The 19,984-nt window shown below is 34.8% G+C and overlaps 1 protein-coding gene across 1 annotated transcript in view; it reads left to right on the top strand.

Annotated features, from left to right (window-relative positions):
* Positions 1–19,984, top strand: part of Spt6 (transcription elongation factor Spt6) — a 651,062-nt gene that overhangs the window by 587,613 nt on the left and 43,465 nt on the right. The window contains exon 38 of the mRNA XM_090401053.1: positions 19,572–19,773. Coding sequence (XP_090257179.1) covers positions 19,572–19,773 — 202 coding nt within the window. The remainder of the gene's footprint in view (positions 1–19,571; positions 19,774–19,984) is intronic.

The following is a 19,984-nucleotide window of genomic DNA, read 5'->3' as shown; positions in this document are numbered from 1 at the left end:
CTGACTTTTCGCTGTATGCCCTGGTTCCCTGGCAAAAACAACAGGGGCCTTGTTTAACCGGGCAACACCCCAAGCTGCATGAAATTCTGTCGTGTCGTACCATCATTTGAAATTTTGGTTTAAGTCAATAAGAATACAATTTTGGCTAAATCCCAAATTGCCAGCCCATCCTTGTCCGTTCATTATCCAGGTAGATACCTAACAGGGTGCACCACGGGAAGATAAGATTGGAGATTAGGTCAGAAGCCCTGGTCCGTTCTCCACATTTCTTTTAAGGCTATGTGAAGGTCTCCTCACTCTGAGACTTGCCTAACATAACTCAAAGTTCACTACCTAAAAATCTAGCATTCTTTTTCTAATTTTTTTATTTATTGTTCTTATTTTTTTTACACATTCATTTATACATAAACACACAATGATGCTGCATATACAACATTGCTAAAATAGACAATCAGTACAGTTTATTGGCAAGATCGAGTATGTCTTGATGGTCTTCCATATAAGAACCTCTACTGATTAAAATATGCCAAACAATTATCTGTGATCACAAAGTGAAATCATACTGTATGTATCAGGAATTTGATGATGATGATGGAAAAAATACTAATATATGCAGTGCAACTTCAATATTTCTAATAAAAAATAATGAATGTCTTTTTCTCTTATTGTTTCTGTAGGTAATATAGGTTGATATAATCATAAATATTGAAATATTGCTCGATGTATACTTCACTAGGTGCAGAAATTAGCTGATTTGTAGTGCATAATAATTTTTTGTTATGACTTGAAATAAGATAACATACAGATTGTCCGTACCATTAAGGCAGCTGACCAGTGCTAGTTTTCAATAGAAAGTCTATTAAAAAAAAAAAAAACTTGCATGCCATTTATTATTTTGACAAATTTGTATAAAATGTGGTAGCTATGTGATATGCAGTCATGTAAGTTTCTGCCTAGTCCTGACACCAACTCTTGAGATATCCCATTCCAACTTGACTCTTTGAAGACTCATCCTTAAACGCTGCTTTCTTTTATCTGTCAGCCAGTTTCCTACCCATCTCATTCTGTGATCATTTGATAATTTTTGGCATATTTTAATCAGTAGAGGTTCTTATATGGAAGACCATGAATGGATTTGTTGAAATCCATTTAAATCAGATGCCCATTAACTTGGTCTCTTTCTTCTCTTGACTTCATATGCTTTCCATGGTTAAGTGTTCTCTTCACTAAAAATTCTGCCTAAGTAAATGTTTACCCTTGTGCATTTTTGTAGATTGATTTTTTTTTTTTTTTTTTTTTTTTTTTTTTTTTTTTTTTTGACTTTTATACCACAGTTCTTAAAGTAATTATTCAGTTTGGTTAAAGAGTCCTGAAGAGGTGAAATGGATTTTTTTATTATTATTTTTTTAATTATACAGATTATAAATAACAATGGATTTAATGTGTTTAACATCAATTTGTGACTTAATAAGTATTAATGGCATGCACAAGCTTAACATTCAAGATAACCCATGTGCAAAATTAGCTTACTCTTGTTTGATACAACTAGCAGTTCTCTTTGAATAATGTATGGCTGTTCACAGTTACACCAGGTGCCTATTGGTGTCCACTGCATTTTTCACCATTTTCTGCCATTCCCTTCTGTCCATTGCCAGGTGGTTCAACTCTTGCATACTCTTTCCATACCATTCCTTTACATCATCTACCCACTCTCTCATCTTTTCCCTCTTTTGTTATGCTGTTCATTCTACTGAATATCAAGATTTTGATCTTCCTGCTGTCATCCATACTGCAGATAAAGTTTCCTTCTAATTATTTTCTGCATTAGATTCTCTTTCTAATTTACTTTTCTGTAAATAGAGAGAGTTCTTCATTCATAATTTTTGCATTATTCCAATTCATAGAACCTTTCTATAGCATGTTCTTTCAAATGCCATTGACTGTAACCTGTGTCTTACATTCATAGAGTTCTCATGAATATGGAGTTTCCAGTATGCTCATCTTAGTGGGTCAAGACTCGCTGCTTTACTTTTCCATATATTACCCTTTGCCTAGGTTGCTTACTTGTTATCCTGAGATCTTATCTCATTTTTTATGTTCACACATGTAGTGTTGTTTCCTAGGCATGTGACACTCCTAACCTCTTCTTTCCAAATTTCATCACTTTTTTTTTTTTTTTTTTATCAATTGTTTATCTCTTTCTTCACTTCAGCACTGTTCTTTCTAGTTCTTCAGTAATGACTGTCATCTGCAAATCTTAAAATTATTAACTCTTGTACTGTGAAATGAAATTCCCCTTCTATTTTCATTTATAACAGACCAGATTAGGGGGGGGGGGAATGTAACAGTTAAGGTACATTTTCAGGAAGCCATGAAAAGTGCTTAGGAGTATGTTCCTGAAGTTTGTTGTTCTAAGAAGATTTTAGTTAATTATCTGTAAGGTTTGAAATGTTTATATATGAGAGTTTTTGTAGGAATTGTGTGCTTGTAGCTTATGTTGGTTTCAATTTTTGTCAATATTCAAGGATAGAATGACACATATAGATTGGCATGTGAATCAAGATGGCAACTGCTTTATCTCTCAAGTATTGAATTTTGACATTAGTCAATTAAATGTGATCTATCATTGATAGAGAATAAAGATAGAGAACAGTTGCACTGATTGAAAATATAACAAGAAAAAGTGCTCTTCTCATAGGTAAGAAAGTTAATGTGTGCTTATGCTAAAAAAAAAAAGTTACAAAAAAAAAGCAATGGAATGAATAATCTTCTTGTGAAAGAAGTCGTTGAAAATAGCACAAATGATGTTAATTCATTTCCACCTTTGTAAGTGACAAAAGTGGAATGAACATGGAGAACAAATGCAGTATGGTAATGGTGAATAATATAGTAGAGTTAAGAAGTGAGAAAAAGGAAATAGGGAAAGAAAGTGGAATGATAGAGAGACAAATGATGAGTGGTATAGTACACCCACAGATACGAGACCCTTCGACACTTCTGTGCATGGAGAATCCATTCTGATAATAGGGTAATCAAACCTTATTGTGGGATGAGTTGTTTATTATTACATGTCGGAAAATTAACTTCTCTTTTATGATCATTGTAATTTTTAAAGTGGTAACTATTTTGCTTGTATAACAGTTGGAAAATTTTATGTATAAAGCACGTGATTTCGCGTGTTGGTGACCAATTCATACATCTCGTTATTTCTTTCTCCCCTTCAACATGAATTGACTCTTCTTGGCACCGAGCCAACGACAGCTCTCTAAAGTGTGGGTGTACTATAATGAAGTTGGTATGAAAGATGCAAAGATGAAGGAAAAGTGATGTGGTTAAGAAATCAGTTAAGGTGAGTGCAGAGTGAGATGGGCTATTGAAAGTAGGAGTGGGCCAGCAAAAGAGGTGTTGAAGATGAATAATGCCAGCAGAATATTGGAAAGTAGTGCTCAGTAAGGACTCCATGCTGTGAAGAATATTCAAACACATCTTCAACAGTTGGGATAAAGTTCGTCTTCTTCATAGATGCAAGTTCAAATATGAATGCTTTTCAAAGAAAGTTGCGAGGCCCTTTTACATCGGTCAAATCTGAGGAGCAGTTGTCTCTCCCAAAAGTTTGGGAGATTCTTATTTTATGTAACTATCAAAAAAATTGTTTTTAATAATATTTATAATAATTATTAATATTAATTTCTAACATGTGGTCCGTGCAGTTAGCCTAGTGGCTTTGCACTTCGCAGCCATATGCCTGGAGAAGGAGTGTCCCAGGTTCGATTCCCGTCGAAGACGTGAGGAACTTGAGGATCTTCCTCAGCCATAGCCAAGTTAGCCGGTCTTGGGCACGGGCAGTAGGGTTTTTTTTTTTGCCAGTTTATCTGGCGTTTTTCATTCCACAAAGCAGGCAAACTGGCCCTGTGAACATACGTTGCTACAGTCATAAATATATCCCCCAGCGGCAGACTAGGTGACATGTCGGTTGGGAGTGGTACTAACAAGAAGTCGCATCTAAGTAACATGCAGACCCTGCATAAGAAGCGGGAATAATGCGTAGTGAAAGAAGAAAGATTAATTTCTAACACGCGGCAGCAGTTTTTAATTGGTAAACCATCGACTTCTGTATGTACTTTGTATTCTGTGCCTTTGATTTGCTTGTTGTCTGCACTGATGATGTACTGTTAGTTTCAGTATGAAATATATGTACTTTTATTTCGTTAAAGTTAATTACTGTGGTTATCATGTAATTTATTATTTATAGTTATGCCACAGGTACCTTTAAAGGTTAGATCTTCAACAGGTATTGAAGATGTGTTTTAGAGGGACAGATAGATTAGTAACTTAGACCTTGGAGAGGTGAGTAAGTGCAGCAGAATCGATTGTGCTAGTTGGAATGAATGATTTGCACAGTATTTGTATGAATAAGATTTGAAGTATGAATAAGGAAGCATGATTTGAGAGTGTTGCTGAGATATCATAGCAAGGAACTGAGAAGGACAGCATTCGATTATGGACGCTGTGATAATTATCATGTGTAGGAAGAGAAGCCTTGAGTAAATGGATGTGTGAGATAAATTTAAAGGTAGAGGTGGGCTCTCGGCTGGAAATAGTCTACATTTGCTGTTGAGATGAGAAAAGTGTGTGTGTGTGTGTGTGTGTATAGATTAAACAAAAGTCAGACAGTGGGGCTGTGAGTATAAGCTACTAGAATAGGTGGGAAATGAACGGTGGTGAGAGATAGAGCCGCAGGCTTTAATGAGAGGACATGATAAGGTGAGGAATTGGTGAAAGAAGGGATAATGGGACTAAGCTGTTATAGATATATAGAGTATAATGGATATAGCAATTTTCTAGAAGAGAAGAGATAAAAGGGGGAGCATTGTTGATCTTAGCATAGTTGTGTTCCCTCCATATATAACTTCAAGGAGGTAGTTCTTTGATACCGTATGGTATGAGGTTAAGTGAGTAGGAATTTTAGATAATTTTTGGGCCGGGAAATTTAGAGGGAGGTGTTTCTGAAATGTTCAGGTAGAAATTATACTGGTAAGTATTAGGCACACAATAATAATGGTAACTTTAACTACAGAAGCATTAATTGAAAGTGAGAATAGCATACGAGTATGGAGAATGAATACCTTGAGCTGCTTTTGGAATGACAACCTTGCCCAATATGTGGCAAAAGCAGCACAGGAAGACAAAACTGTTGAATTTAATAATATCACATAGAGATAATAGAAGTCATCAGTCAGCAAGAGTAATTATGTGCTTTTGACATGGCAGCTAACAGGAGAGGTGCAAGTATCACTGAATGAAAGAAATGTGTGTAATTAATTAGAATCAACAGCACAGGATAGTAATGTGATGGATATAGTAAGGAAGTGGAATTTGGCATATGAAATGAGATTGGCTGAGGCAACAAAGCAAAATCCTAGAAAATTCTACAAGTTATGTGATTAACTGAGGAAAGGGTATAGTGACTTTAGTTGCTAGCAGTGGCGCACGTCATATCTGCTGAAGTTAAAGCAAAAAATTCACTGAGCATTTTGTCAGTGTCTTTTCTGCTGGGAGGTTGACACTAGTGTGGAATAACATTAAGAAGAAAGAAGAAAGTATTTGGTAGGTCTGGAATATTAAGTGTTTGGAATTTTACATAAGTTTGTTAATAAGACTGTTATACTGGCTGTGATATTTCCTTGCTTATTAAGGAAATGTGCAAAGGAGTTGATAGTCTCCTTACCTTTGTTGTTCACCAAGTCTGGCAACAGGAACAGCTCCTGAAAAGTAGGAGGGGAAAATAGTGTCACTGTATAAAGGAGAGTCCAAATTAATGGTGGCAAACTATTGGCAATAAAGATATTAAAAACAGAATACAAACTTGGGTATGAGGATGAAATCTTTCCAGAGAGCAGAGTTGGCTTGTTCAAGAATTGAGAGGAAGGTCTTGCTTTCATAGCATAGTTACATTTTATAATAGGGTGACGAGTATATAGCACAGAGATTCTTATACATTAATTTTTCTATATTTTCCAATGCCATTTGAATTAGAATAGAATTAGAAATTAGAATACTGCATGAAAAACTATTGTAGAAATTGAGGATGGGATAGGTAGTAGCCTTACAGAGTTCATTGACTGATAATAGATAGAGATATGGAGTTGTAATGTCTTTAAAAAAAAAAAGGTAATAAGCAGTTATTATGAGGTTCTGTTGTAGAGACACTGTTGTTTAACATATATGTCAGTGAAATTGTTTAAGGTATTTAGTTTGCCATCATCACTAAAAGGCACAGCTACAGTTAAATCAGCATCCCACTATCCCACTATAGTGAACCTCTTTTATAGGTTCTCTACTGAGAATGGTGATTTTTCTCTTTACCTACTATCTCATTTGTCTTTTTATTTGTGATTTCAATCAACTTTGTTGCAACAGTTGTATAACTTAAAGTTTCTTGAAGACTAAACAAATTTATTTAAGATAAATTCCTATAATTATTATTTAAAAAGATCATGTTTTTGGTCTTCTTTTCTTGATTAGTCAGTTATATCACAGAAACTACCACCACAAACCATTTGGTTTGGTTCCTTTGCTAGTTTCACCTCATTCTGCTATAATATGTTATACATGAATAGTATTTTTGCATTCAGTTCTCTTTGAGTTGTTTCTGGTTCCTTAATCACTTATTAGCTGATGACGCTAAACTGAGGAGTGTAATGTCAGGAAGTGCTGATGTGACATTGTTACAAGAGGATTTGAAGAGTGGGTAAGTGAACTGGAATGTGTTCAGTACTCCTAAGTAAAATGATGAACTTTTTGCCAGAGAAGATGGAATGGGATGTATTGCATTAGTAGAACTTTGCTCCAGGAAGTAAAAGATCTGAGGATTTTGGTGAATAGAGAGCTGAAGTTCAGAAAACAATGTAAAAGCAAAGTTTATCCAGAAAATTGCTGCTGTAATGGGGAAGACTAACAAGTAGAGATAAGGAGGTGATAGTTCCCCTCTGTAAGTTATTGATCTGGCCATATTTAGGTGATAAGCAAACTTTGTAGAAAATACAAAGGTGAATAACTAAAACCAACTCGGAACTCTGCTGATTTTTATGTTTGTTTGTTTGTTTTTAAATCAACAGATATTTATCATTATTATTAACCTTGCAATTTTCTAGTTTTCCCTAAACATTTCCGTAAGTTTAGAATTCTTTGACCATTTCATTATGGGTGTGTTCGTTGGGACCACAAACAGAAATACCATATATGCTAGCATATAAGGCAACTGGACATATAAAATGACCCCCAAAATTTCTTTTCAAAATATTTATTTTGTGCTATACTCACCACATCAGATAACCAGAAACTTTAAACTTACTGCAGCTTCTTATATATTACAGTGATTTTAATATAATGTAAGCATAGAAAATCACAGCAGTTATTTTCTTTACTGTAATTTATGAACAATGTCTTCCAGTAGAAGGCAATCACTAAAATTGTTTGTTATGTTCATACTGGGTCTTTGGTTTTTGTATATTGTAATTCATATGATCATCATACCAGTAAAGTGTTATTAGGGTTTTAAAAAAAAATGCTTACTTTATCCAATTGAATGTATTTATTCAATACAAATATTTATATACAAAATATACTAATATATCAGTACATTAATATGCTAATGAACATAAGAGAAAACGCTTATTGGAACACCGTACATGTGTCTAACATGATATCGCTATACTGTATATCAGGAGGGCTTCAACCTATGGCCCGCGGAGCTCTTTGCCGTGGCCCACCAACCATTTTGAAAAAATAACTACTTAACATTAAAACGTGATTAAATAAAAAATAACTTCAATGAAGCCCATGGACCACTAAGCTATACTGCGGTATTTAGAATTGTAAGATGCTTTCCGGATTCACAAGGAACGCTGTGCATTTGATACTTTACATAAAATCCTATAAAAATAAATATTAAATAGACATGCTTCTTCAGTCAGCTACCGGCACTAAGCAGTACTTAAGTACTAACGTCGCAGGTAAATGGCTGAAGCAGTAGTTCGTTCGAGTGCGCTGTCTAGTGCCTTCCAGATACATCTCGAAGGTTCTCGATACTTCGTTATTTTCATATAAATACAAGAGGATATCATCCACAGTCAGTCAGTCGTGAACTGTGTGATATTCATGTATAAGCATATGAATATCACACGGGCTATGGCAGACACGCAGGTTCGTCATGTCTGCCATAGCCTATTGTGGTTTTATATTGCCAGACTTTTTTCATTAGTGAGGCATATTCAGTGGATAATAACTGTTATACGGCCATTTTGGATAATTTTTTGGGTTCACCTTCCATCACTATGGCATCTACGAGCAGAAAGCGTAAATCAAGTGATTCTTGTCGGGTTTTTAATGAAAAGTGGACCAATTTGTACTTTTTTGTGCCGATCGATAAGCCAATGTATTTAAATTATACATATTTGGTCATAAAATACTTAAAAAACAAGATTTTTTGTGGTTATGAGACCATAGGTTCTTTAATTAGAAGAAACACACGTATAAACCACAGTCAAAATTATTTAATTGTAAATATCATCCTAAGTATCTTAGGACATCATCAGTACAGTATTTAAACAAAAATTAGGAATAACATACAGTTAGGACGCATGATTACAATAGAATCTCATGAAAACATGCATAACGTGCTAAAGTAGTACAAAAAAAAAAAAAAAAAAACGTTAATTATTTAACACAGTTTTGTATGATAATTTCCCATACTTTAGGAATAGTAAGAATGTTGTTGCGGTTTAGGTTTGGCCTGTGTAGTGGGGCTTCAGAACTTTCTTTGTATAAACATTCATGTTTAAATAAAGATCTATGTAAAAGTTTAGCCTTTTCCCAATGGATCCTATGGTTTGGATTTTCAATTCCGTGTTGAGAGAGACCAGATTTCTGTGGTTTAAGAAGACGAATGTGGTCTTGATGTTCCGAGATGCGTTTCTGAACATACCTACCTGTCTGTCCAAAGTAAGATAATTTGCATGAGCATGGAATCTCATAAACACCAGGTAACATCAAGGGTGAGAATTTGTCCTTAGGAGAAGGTAATAAGTTGTAAATTTGGTTGATAGGTTTGTAAGTAGTGGCAAAATTGTATTTCTTCATAATTTTAGAAAGACGTTCTGAGATGCCTTTAACGTAAGGTATGGGAATCCTATGCACTTCTTCCTGTCTGGTTTGATGTATGCAGAAGTGATTGATGATTTTTGAGTTGTTTTGGGATTATATCCATTTAGGATGGCTGTATTTTTGATAACTTCTAATTCCTGGTTTAAAGATTCTTCAGAGGAGCAGAATTTGTGTGCTCTGGAAACTAATGATTTAATAATGCCAGATTTCTGAGATGGATGATGAGCAGAAGAATTGTGAATGTAGCGACCTGAGAATGTAGGCTTGCGAAAGACGGAAGTGGCGATGGAACCATCTTCTTTTCTTTTGATGTGTAAATCCAAAAAAGAGATACCCTGTGGAGATTCTTTTTCTAACGTAAAGTTGATGCGATGATGAAGAAGGTTAATTTTATCTAGAAACAGTTGTAATTCAGGTTCGGGATGATTCCATACTGCAAATACGTCATCGACATATCTTAGCCAAATTTTTGGTTTGGGTTCAAAAGTGAATATTTTTTCCTTAAGGTGTTCTAGAAGCAAATTTGCTAGGTTTAGTGATAAAGGAGATCCCATTGCTGTTCCTTCCTCTTGCTTGTAAATTTGACCTTTCCAGGTGAAGTAACCTGATGCAATAACAAACTTGAACAATTCAACTATATCAGACGGAAATTTTTGAGTTAGTAATTCTATTGTTTCTTTATGGGGAATGTTAGTGAAGAGGGAGACAATGTCGAAGCTGATTAACAAGTCAGTTTTTGATAGTTGAATGTCTTTAATTTTTGTGTGAAACTCAGTAGAATTTTTGATTGAAGAGACTGAGTGGCCTATGTGAGGGCGGAGAATCTTGATAACTTGTACGTTGGACAGCCGATACAGTCTACGACAGGTCTAAGTGGAACATTAGTTTTGTGTAGCTTAGGTAAGCCATAAATTCTAGGAGGTCTTGCATGGTATGTCTTTAAGTTTTTTGATTGTTTCTTCATCTAAGGAGGAAGTTTCATTAAGTAGCGTATTTAATTTTCTGAGTTGACGATTTGTAGAATCAAAATCCAATTTGGAGTAAGTATTACGATCTTGAAGAAGTAAATTAATTTTTCGGTCATATGAATTGGTATCAAGAACCACAGTGGTATTTCCTTTATCAGCTCTAGTAATGATTAAATTTTTGTTACGTTTTAAGGAAATAATAGCTTTCAATTCCGACGGTGGGATATTTAATTCTGAAGGTTTGGCATTGTAGATCACTTTAGCTACTTCGAAACGAAGTTTGTTGGCTTCAATACTGGAGAGATGCTTGATGTTTCTTTCTATATTATGTATAAAGTCTAAATATGAGAAACACTTTGGTGAAATCACAAATTTATGGCCTCTTGCTAGAACATTTAATTCATCTTTTGTTAGTTGACGGTTAGATAAATTGACTACCCATTTTTCCGTTGGTAATTTGTTAGTGATCTTTTTTGATCGATTTAATAGATTAAGGTATTTAATATGTAGAGCACTATTGCTTTTATCAAAAGCTTTTTTTCCCGAATTCTTTCAGACAGTTATAATTAATTGTAGCAATTCTTGATTTAACGTATTTGACAAATCTGTTTCTAGTTCTGTAATATATAAGTTGTTTGTTGCTAGTTCATGCTTGGACACTCGTAACTGATTGAGTAGTAAGGAATGACTTGCTTTTTGATAGATTTTATGGGCGCCTGGAGATTTGATGGTTTCTTTCAGTTTTGCAAAGGTTGGAATAAGATTATCACGTCTGCACTTTTTTAAAAAAGATATTCTAGCTCGTAGTTCTGTCTGTACCTCTTCTTCGTCTGAAATAAACTTTCTCAAATTGCTATAACACTATCGCAGAATGGTTTTCCTACAAACATCATGAACAAATTCCTTTATAAAGACAACCTCCAACAACAAGGAACAGTTACCCAGTACGCTTCAATGGTAGTCATCCCTTATGTTGATTCAGTCTCTTCAAGATTAGCGAGAATGTTAAAATCTCACAACATCAGAGTGGTATTTAAGCCAACTACTACCATCAGACAATTATTAAGATCTCCTAAAGACAGTGTACCATTTTTCAAATATCCAGATGTTTATAGAATTCCATGTACGTGCAGTCGTTCATATATTGAGCAAACTTCAAGAAGCCTGGAAATCAGACAGAAAGAGCATGTTGGGGATGTCAAGCACAACAGCACAGTCTCCTCAGGCTTAGCACATCACTTTTCTACTTCCAACCATGCAATTGACTGGGAAAATAGCTCTATGCCGTATTTAGATGATGATTACAGTTACAGAATTTTCAAGGAAGCGGCAGTGGTATTAAGAACGGATAACAACCTCAACGGAAATCAGGGCGCAATACTGAAAGATATATGGAAAAACTTAATCAACTCACTCAGTTTAATGGAACTGCAATACGCGAAAAATCATGTAACGCGTGTGCATACAACACGTATCCATGATACTGACTGAAGCTTCTCAACACATTCATGCATACATTCAAACTTAACTGCCTAACAGTTAGCAATGTTTCTGTATTCTCTCATATTTTTTTGTATATACCGTTTGAGCCTTGACAAAGCTAGACAGTCACTAGCAAAATTAGTAGGCAGGATTATACTAATATATATATTAATTAAAGAACCTATGGTCTCATAACCACAAAAAAGTCTCGTTTTTTAAGATAAGCCAATGTGTTTAATTTGTCGTGAGTCAGTATCAAAACTGTTGGATTTGAGAATGTCATGAAAGTTATTGTGACTGCCATCAATTCCAAGAGTTTTTGACCAGCAAATTGATTTAAAATATGTTTAAATGGCAGAGGGAAGAGAGCGAAGCTTGCGTCAAAATAAGTTATGTAATAGCTGAAAAAATTGGTAAAAAAAATCAAAAGTCTTCTTGGACGGTGAGTTTGTGAAAGAGTGTCTCATTGCTGCTGGGGATATTCTTTGCCCAGATAATAAGGAAGTGTTTAAAAAACCAAGTTTGTCTGGGGTAACTGTAGCACGACGTGTCGAAGAACTTGCCAATGACATTGAAGGAACTTTAAAAAAATGTTCGTCTAAATTTACGTCATATTCACTTGCTTTAGATGAGAGCACAGAGATGTGAAGGATACAGCACAACTGGCTATCTTTGTCTGTGGCAGTGATCAACAATTCAATGTGACAGAAGAACGCTAGCGCTCGTACTTATGAAGTGAACTACGAAAGACACTGATATTCTTGAAGCCGCCAAGAAAACACTCCAGTGTTTCAACCTCAGCTTAACCAACCTCGAGGGTGTGGTAACTGATGGTGCCCCTGCTATGGTGAGAAAAAAGGAAGGGTTTGTTGTGCTGCCATGGAAAGAACCGAAACTAGAAGGAAAATTTTTCGTCCATTACCACTGTTTAATCCACCAGGAGAATTTGTGCGCAAAAACTATTGGATTTGAGAATGTCATGAAAGTTATTTTGACTGTCGTCAACATTATTAGGACAAGAGGATTGAATCATCATCAGTTCCAAGAGTTTTTGATCCAAGAGTGCGAAGCAGATCACAGCGATGTGGTTTATTATAGTGACGTGCGTTGGGTAAAAGAGTCTTTGACTTAAGGAGCGAAATACAGCAGTTCATGCAAACCAATGGGAATCCGATTGTGGAATTTAACGATCCGAAGTGGATGACAGACTTTTCCTTTGTGACCGACATCTAGTTGCACATGAATGACCTAAATATGCGGCTACAATCCAAAGATCAACTGGTGCACACTCCATTTTTGATCACATCAAAGCTTTTGTGGCCGTGCTCAAACTTTGGGAGGCACAACTCACAAAAAAAGATAACTCATTTTCAGCTTCTCACCGAGTCCAACTGTTCATCTCTTGATGAATATGCTTCAAAATGAGCCATGTTGCGAAGTGAGTTCGAAGAGAGATTTACTGATTTTTGTAACCAATGGTCTTTTTTAGATTTATTTTCAATGCCATTCAGTGTCAATGCTGCTGAAATGCCAGGCTCACTACAAATGGTGGAGCTGCTTGAACTCCAAAATAACTTTTCTTTGAGAGAAAAATTATTCAATGTGCCCTTGCTTACATTTTACAGAGACTACATTTCTGAGGATGCATTTCCTAATCTTCGACGGCATGCTTTGAAGATGTGTGCTTTGTTAGGAAGCACATACTTATGCGAGCAGTTCTCCAGAATGAAGCATGTGAAGTCCAAGACAAAACTCTGATTACGGACCAATATCTCGAGAATACTCTGCACATAGCAACTTCCAACATTGGCATCAATGTTGGCAACCAACATCGACAAGCTGTCAAGGAAAAACTTTGCCAAGTTGTCCATTGACATTGTAAAAAAAATGAATGTTTTCTTCATTAAATTATCTTTTTTCAAGTATTGATTGTATTTACTTATCATGAACCCAACTCCTACCTACGCTCTTAAAGCTGAGTTTGTTTATTTTTATAGGATTTTATGTAAATTATCAAATGCACAGCGTTCCTTGTGAATCTGGAAAGCATCTTACAATTCTAAATACTGCAGTATAGCTTAGTGGCCTGCAGGTTTCATTGAAATTTTTAATGCCGCCTCACTCTCTGAAAAGTTGTCCACTTGCATATGGTGAGCTGTAGACTGAACAAAATACAATGTTTATTATTTAACAAAAATAAATGAATGTATATATAACATTCCAGACAAAATATTTTTAACTTTAAGAAAACATAGAAGGTTTTTCTTTAGAAAGAATGACAAACAACACTTCTGTTTGTGATAACTTCTTTAAAAGATATGACATATCACCATTACCAGTGTACTATGTTCTTATCTCCATGATTAAAAACAATTATGCTGTCCCACCCTTTTAGTGGTAATTATCACAGATGTGTTTGCTCAATTATCTAATTTCCCCTTAAAAGGGAGTGGATCTCTTTTTGTGCCTGGTGAGAAGGATTTTTCATAATTTGTAGCACTCTGATATGTGTGATCTCTAGTTTTTGATTACTTGTTTTGTCTGAACACAATCTTATATTGCATAGCTTAGTGTTTTGATAGATTCTTCTTCTGTAGAAAGTTTTTCTACACTTGTCACAGAGTAAATTATATTCTTGTTTAATCCTTAACTCGCATGTAAACCATGAGAGTTTACTCGTTAAGTATTTTCACAACTAAACTATTTGTATATAGAGGCTGTTGACTTCACATCAGTTCTCCAGTATCCCATAATGTAAAGTGTATTCGATTTCAGAAGTGTGTATTGCTATGCATTATAGTAAGGTCACTAACCCCAAGACATTTAATAATGTGATACTTTTTTTCTTTTTTTTTAATGTGGAAAATATATGATATTTGCATTAATTCAACCTTGGTATCTTCCTCTGCCTGGCTCCCACTGACAAGACCTCAATGAAAGTTTGTGAAACCTGTCTGGATAGTGATCTCTTGCCATAATGCATATCAATACACACATTCAAAGGGACATGCTTTGCACTATGGGATACTAAGACAGTTGATACGAAGCCAATAGCATCTATGTACAAGGAGCCTACTCATCAAGTTCACATGCAAACTTTGTTTGCTTGCACTTGGATAAAGAATTAAACAAGAATATAATTTCAAGTATAATTTACTCTCTCTCTCTCAGTAAATGTATTTGGCTCCCCACTATACGAGTATTTTTATTCTCTTATTTACTTTCATATTTAGTTTGCCATCATGACTAAAGCTAAATAAGCATTGCTACAATAGTGAACCTGTTTTATAGGTTTACTACTATTGAGAATATTAATTTTTCTGTTAGCCTGCCTATCTTCCTATTTTTTTATTTTATTTTATTTTTTTATTTTTCATTTCATACCAACTTTGCTGCAGCAGTTATATAATTTGGTTAAAGATTTGTGAATATTTGTAACAGATTTATTTAAGATTAATCATCACAACAATTATTAGAAAGATCACCTTTTTTTTTGGTCTTCTTTTCTCTGTGACATCAGTTATATCACAGTAACTATCACAAACCAGGTTTGGTTTCTCTGCTAGCTTCTCTATTTTTCTCTAATATGTTAAGCATTAATAATGTTCTTTCATCCAGTTCTCTTTGGGAGTTATTCCTGGTTCCCTAACAAATGCAATATAAGCTTTATATAATCTATCAGCCCTCAACCTCTCTTTATACCACATTTAGTTAGATAAGAATTGTTAGGAATGATTGACAATTTCAAGGTAATGTATTCAAAACTGCATCTTCATATTGGTGATTGCTTTTGTCACTATACTTGCTTTATTTATTTCTGTGCAAAATAAAATACATTTAACTTTAAATACATCACATTCATTCAGCACTCTTTTTTAAAAGAGTTCTGAAGGGAAGCAAAGAAAGTTTAGAATATCCTAATATTTAATAACCCCAACTCAACATCACCACAGTTAAAGATCGGTACTATCAACGTAAGAAGCCTGAATGGCAAAGAAATGGAGCTAGCTGAGGAATTAGATAAGTATCAGATCGACATAATAGGGGTGACTGAAACAAAAAAGACCAAAACTGGTGAGATCATTCTGAGCAATAAATACAAAATGTTATATTCAGGCAATGACAGTCAAGGAAAAGAAGGAGTAGCCATAGTATTCAACACAAAATATGAGGCTAATCTTCTTGAATGGCAGTCAGTCTCAAGTAGAGTAATGTGGGCAAATATGAGAATGGGGAACTGGACAATGAGACTTATTTGTGCCTATGGTCCCACAGAAGGTTCTACTAAGGTAGAAGTGGAGGAATTTTTTGAGGCTTTAGAAAAAGCAACTGACACAAAAAAAAAAATGAAAAGTTGGTCCTTGTTGGGGATCTAAATAGTAGAGTAGGAAATGATTGTGAGACGTACAAAAATATTTTGGGAAAATTTGGAGAAAAGCACAAAGCTAATAATAATGGCAAATATCTGTTGGATTTCTGCTCAGGACATGGACTGGTTATTACTAACACCATGTTCCAACATAAAAATGTGCACAAATTCACATGGATAGAAGAGGCTAGGAATAAGAAAAGTCTCATTGACTGTGTTATTGTTGATAGTAATGTTTTCTCCCTGGTGCAGGACACCAGAGTGTACAGAGGATTTGAAATTGGAAATGATCACTATTTAGTCTTGAGCAGGATAAAATTGAATTTCACATTGAAAAGAATAACATGTAAGAAAGTTTTAAAGCGAATAAAAGTTGAGCAGCTCTCAGATGTGAACTGTAGACTAAAATACACAAAGATTATTGAAGAAAAAATGAAAGAGTTTGAGAACAGGAATCAAACCTTGGAGATTCAGTGGCAAACTCTGAAGAAAACATTGATTGATTCTGCTAGAGAGGCATGTGGTGAGGTTGTAAGGATAAAAAAATCAGAACTCCCTGGTGGACACAGGAAGTTAAAGAGGCAGTGAAGGAAAAGAAGAAAGCATATCAAAAGTTCCTGTCAAATAAGTCATCTTGTGCTCTTAGAGAATATAGAGACAAATGCAAGAATGCTAAACACTGTGTAAAACTAGCTAAACAAAAGTCATGGGAGGACTTTGGCAAGAATATAGAAAATAAATATCAAGAAGGTGGCAAAATATTCTGGAGGTTGTTGAAGAAGCTTAGGAATGGAGGAAAGAGTGCTGTAAAAGGAATTAGAGATGATAAAGGTGACATGAAAAATGGGAGAAAAAGATATCCTTGAAGTATGGAGTAATTACTTTGAAAAACTGCTAAATGAAACAAGCAGTGATGACAGCACAGTGGTAAAAAAACACTGACCAGGCATGCAGTCAGGAATACATATCCATACTTGAAGTAGAAAAAGCCATCAAAGGCTTGAAATGTGGAAAGGCAGCAGGAGTAGATGATATTCGACCAGAAATGCTGAAGTATGGTGGTATAAAAGTCTTACAGTGGCTGCACTGCATAGGTCAGAAAGCTCTGGACAGAGGGACGAATTCCAGATGATTGGAGTAGAGCTCTCATAGTACCCATATATAAAAAGGGAAATAAAACTGCATGTGAGAATTACAGAGGTATTTCCCTACTGAGTGTTCCTGGCAAGATCTATGCAAGTATACTTGAGAAACGGTTGAGAAGAATTGTGGAAGAAAAGCTTGATGAAGAACAAGCTGGATTCAGGCCAAATAGAGGCTGTCAGGATCAGATCTTCACTTTACGACAAATAGTCGAGAAAGCATGGGAATATAACAAAGATCTGTATTTAAGTTTTGTCGATCTGGAAAAGGCACAAGGTGCCAAGAGAGAAGCTATTCAATACGCTGCAGTTATATGGTGTCAATGGGACATTATATCAAGCAATACTTAGTCTCAGCAGTTAGAATTGAAGGAAGTACAGGAAGATGGTTTAATGTTAAATCTGGTGTGAGACAAGGATGTACATTATCCCCTCTGTTATTCATTATCTATATGGATCACATTATGAAGGAAAGTGGTATTAAACATGATATCAAAATTGGAGATGCTAATGTCAGCTCTTTGCTTTATGCGGATGATGTTATACTTCTAAATAAATGTGCTACAAGTCTGCAAGATTCTCTGACTAAATTGAATAGCTGTTGTAATAGATATGGTATGAAGGTCAGCAATAAAAAGACAAAGACAATGAAAATAGGCAGAATCATTGAAAATGTCTACTGTGTTGTGAATGGAGAACCTGTGGAACAAGTAAAACATTTCAGCTATTTAGGCACGATTTTTACTGAAGATGGTAAATTAAATGTAGAAATAGACAACAGAATCAGCAAAGCTGGTATGGTGGGAAGTCAGTTGAATAAATTCATATGGAATAAGAGAGAAATTAGTCGGAACACTAAATTAGCTGTATACAAGACAGTGTTCAAACCAGTTTTAACTTATAGATCTGAGAGCTGGGTCAGAAGTAAAACACTTGATCAAAGACTAGAGACCACAGATGTGAGAGTCCTGAGAAAGATTATAGGCATGAACAGATGGCATCAATGGCAATATCATATTAAAAACGAGGATATTAGGAAAGAACTTGACATGTCAGCATCCAGGAATGCATTAGCAGAGCTAATCTCAGGTGGTATGGTCACTTAAACAGAATGGGGGAGGAAAGATTAGCAAAACAAGTGTTCTCTGCCAGGTTGGCAGCAAAACGATCCAGAGGAAGACCAAGATATACGTGGATTGATATGGTACAAAGTGCCTTAGACGATAGAAATATATGATCTGATAATGTTGGAGTATTGACAAGTAACAGACTGATGTGGAGGAAAATTGTAGATAGGAAATTAATAATGATGTAAGTTTTTTAATGTAGTACTATCATATCCTGTACACCCCTTGAGGGTACATTGCAGGAATTTGATGATGATGATGATAATATATATTTTTTATAGTGGTTTCAAGCTAATTTCCTTTTATACTAATCCATACACGACAGGCCAAGGGACCTATAAATACATCAGTGCCATCAATGTGTGGGGGTGCAGACAGTTTATATATATATATATATATATATATATATATATATATATATATATATATATATATATTTATTTAAGAGTTGCAGGTTGTAATTTGGGAATACTTCATGAGGAAGTCTGTTCCAGAGGCAAACTTAATAAAATAAAGGAGGAAGAATAGAAGCAGGTTTGGTGTGTTTGCAGTTGCAGAGTAAAGGTATGTTGGACAGCTACTGCTCTTGTATTAACAGGTGCATCATTAAGTGGGGTAATGATGGTTGCCAATTCACTGCACCAATGCCCATGGAAGTAAGTACCTGTAGAAGTGACGTAGTGCTGAAACACTACACCTGTGAGACAGAGGTTGAAGTGAATTACTAGCACTATGCCACTTGACGATGAATATTATTATTTTTTATTTATTTTATTTATTTATTTTTTTTTAGTTCTCATAAAGCTATAAATTTGATATAATTATGCATATCTAGGTTTATATTGGGACAAGGTTGATTATGTGTAGGGATTCAAAAATTCAGTTAAAATTACTAACCTTAACAAAGTCCACTTCTTCACAGTAGTTGATGAGGCTGGAAATTTACTCATAACTGATCTTTATTAACTTTGCATTGTTGAGGTGTTTCTGAAATGGTTGTCATGTAAAATGTGCAGCCATAATTTAGTACTTATTGCATATTTCAAAGAACAGTAAAGTCACTACATTTTTATATTATGAATTTCCTGATTTTTTTTTTTTTAACAGTATATAGAACTCTTAATATTTACAATGATAAAAAGCACTTGAAATAGAATTGCTTTTTTGTCAATATCAATTGTCTGCATAAATCCATAATAATTTTATGATTGTTGAATTTCTCTTGAAAGATTAATATTTCATAAGTTAATGTTTATTGTCTTAAATTACTTAAAATACTGATTTTCATCTCTCTTCCCCTGCCTTAACAATTATATAGGCATTTCACGAATACATCACTGTAGATCACAATGGATTTCATTTAAGATATAAATCCTTTACAACAGTAAATTCTATGATTCGCTGGTTTAAGGAGCATTTTAGAGATTCAGCTTCAAGTACCACCCCTGTAAATGCATCTGCTCCTACACCAGTTGGACAATCTTCCTATATTGCAACGACTCCTAGCATCAGTTTAACCAGTGAGTATCCATTCTTCACTTATAAATAAGCTGCTATTACTTTGCAAGAAACGAAATTCAAGTTTTATTACTATTATTATGTGTGCTTTTCTAGGGAGCCCAAGGGAACACAGTCACGAAGATACATGCACAATATCTAACAGTAGTCCATTCCATACACTTGGCACTCAATTTTAATGAAACCTGTGACAGTAATCAAGAGTAAAACAAA

This window comes from Typopeltis vanoorti, chromosome 11 (genome assembly GCF_054136105.1).
Source record: "Typopeltis vanoorti isolate ZY-2024b chromosome 11, IOZ_Tvanoo_1.0, whole genome shotgun sequence".
NCBI lineage: Eukaryota > Metazoa > Arthropoda > Arachnida > Uropygi > Thelyphonidae > Typopeltis > Typopeltis vanoorti.
This window is presented reverse-complemented; position numbering and strand designations above follow the sequence as displayed.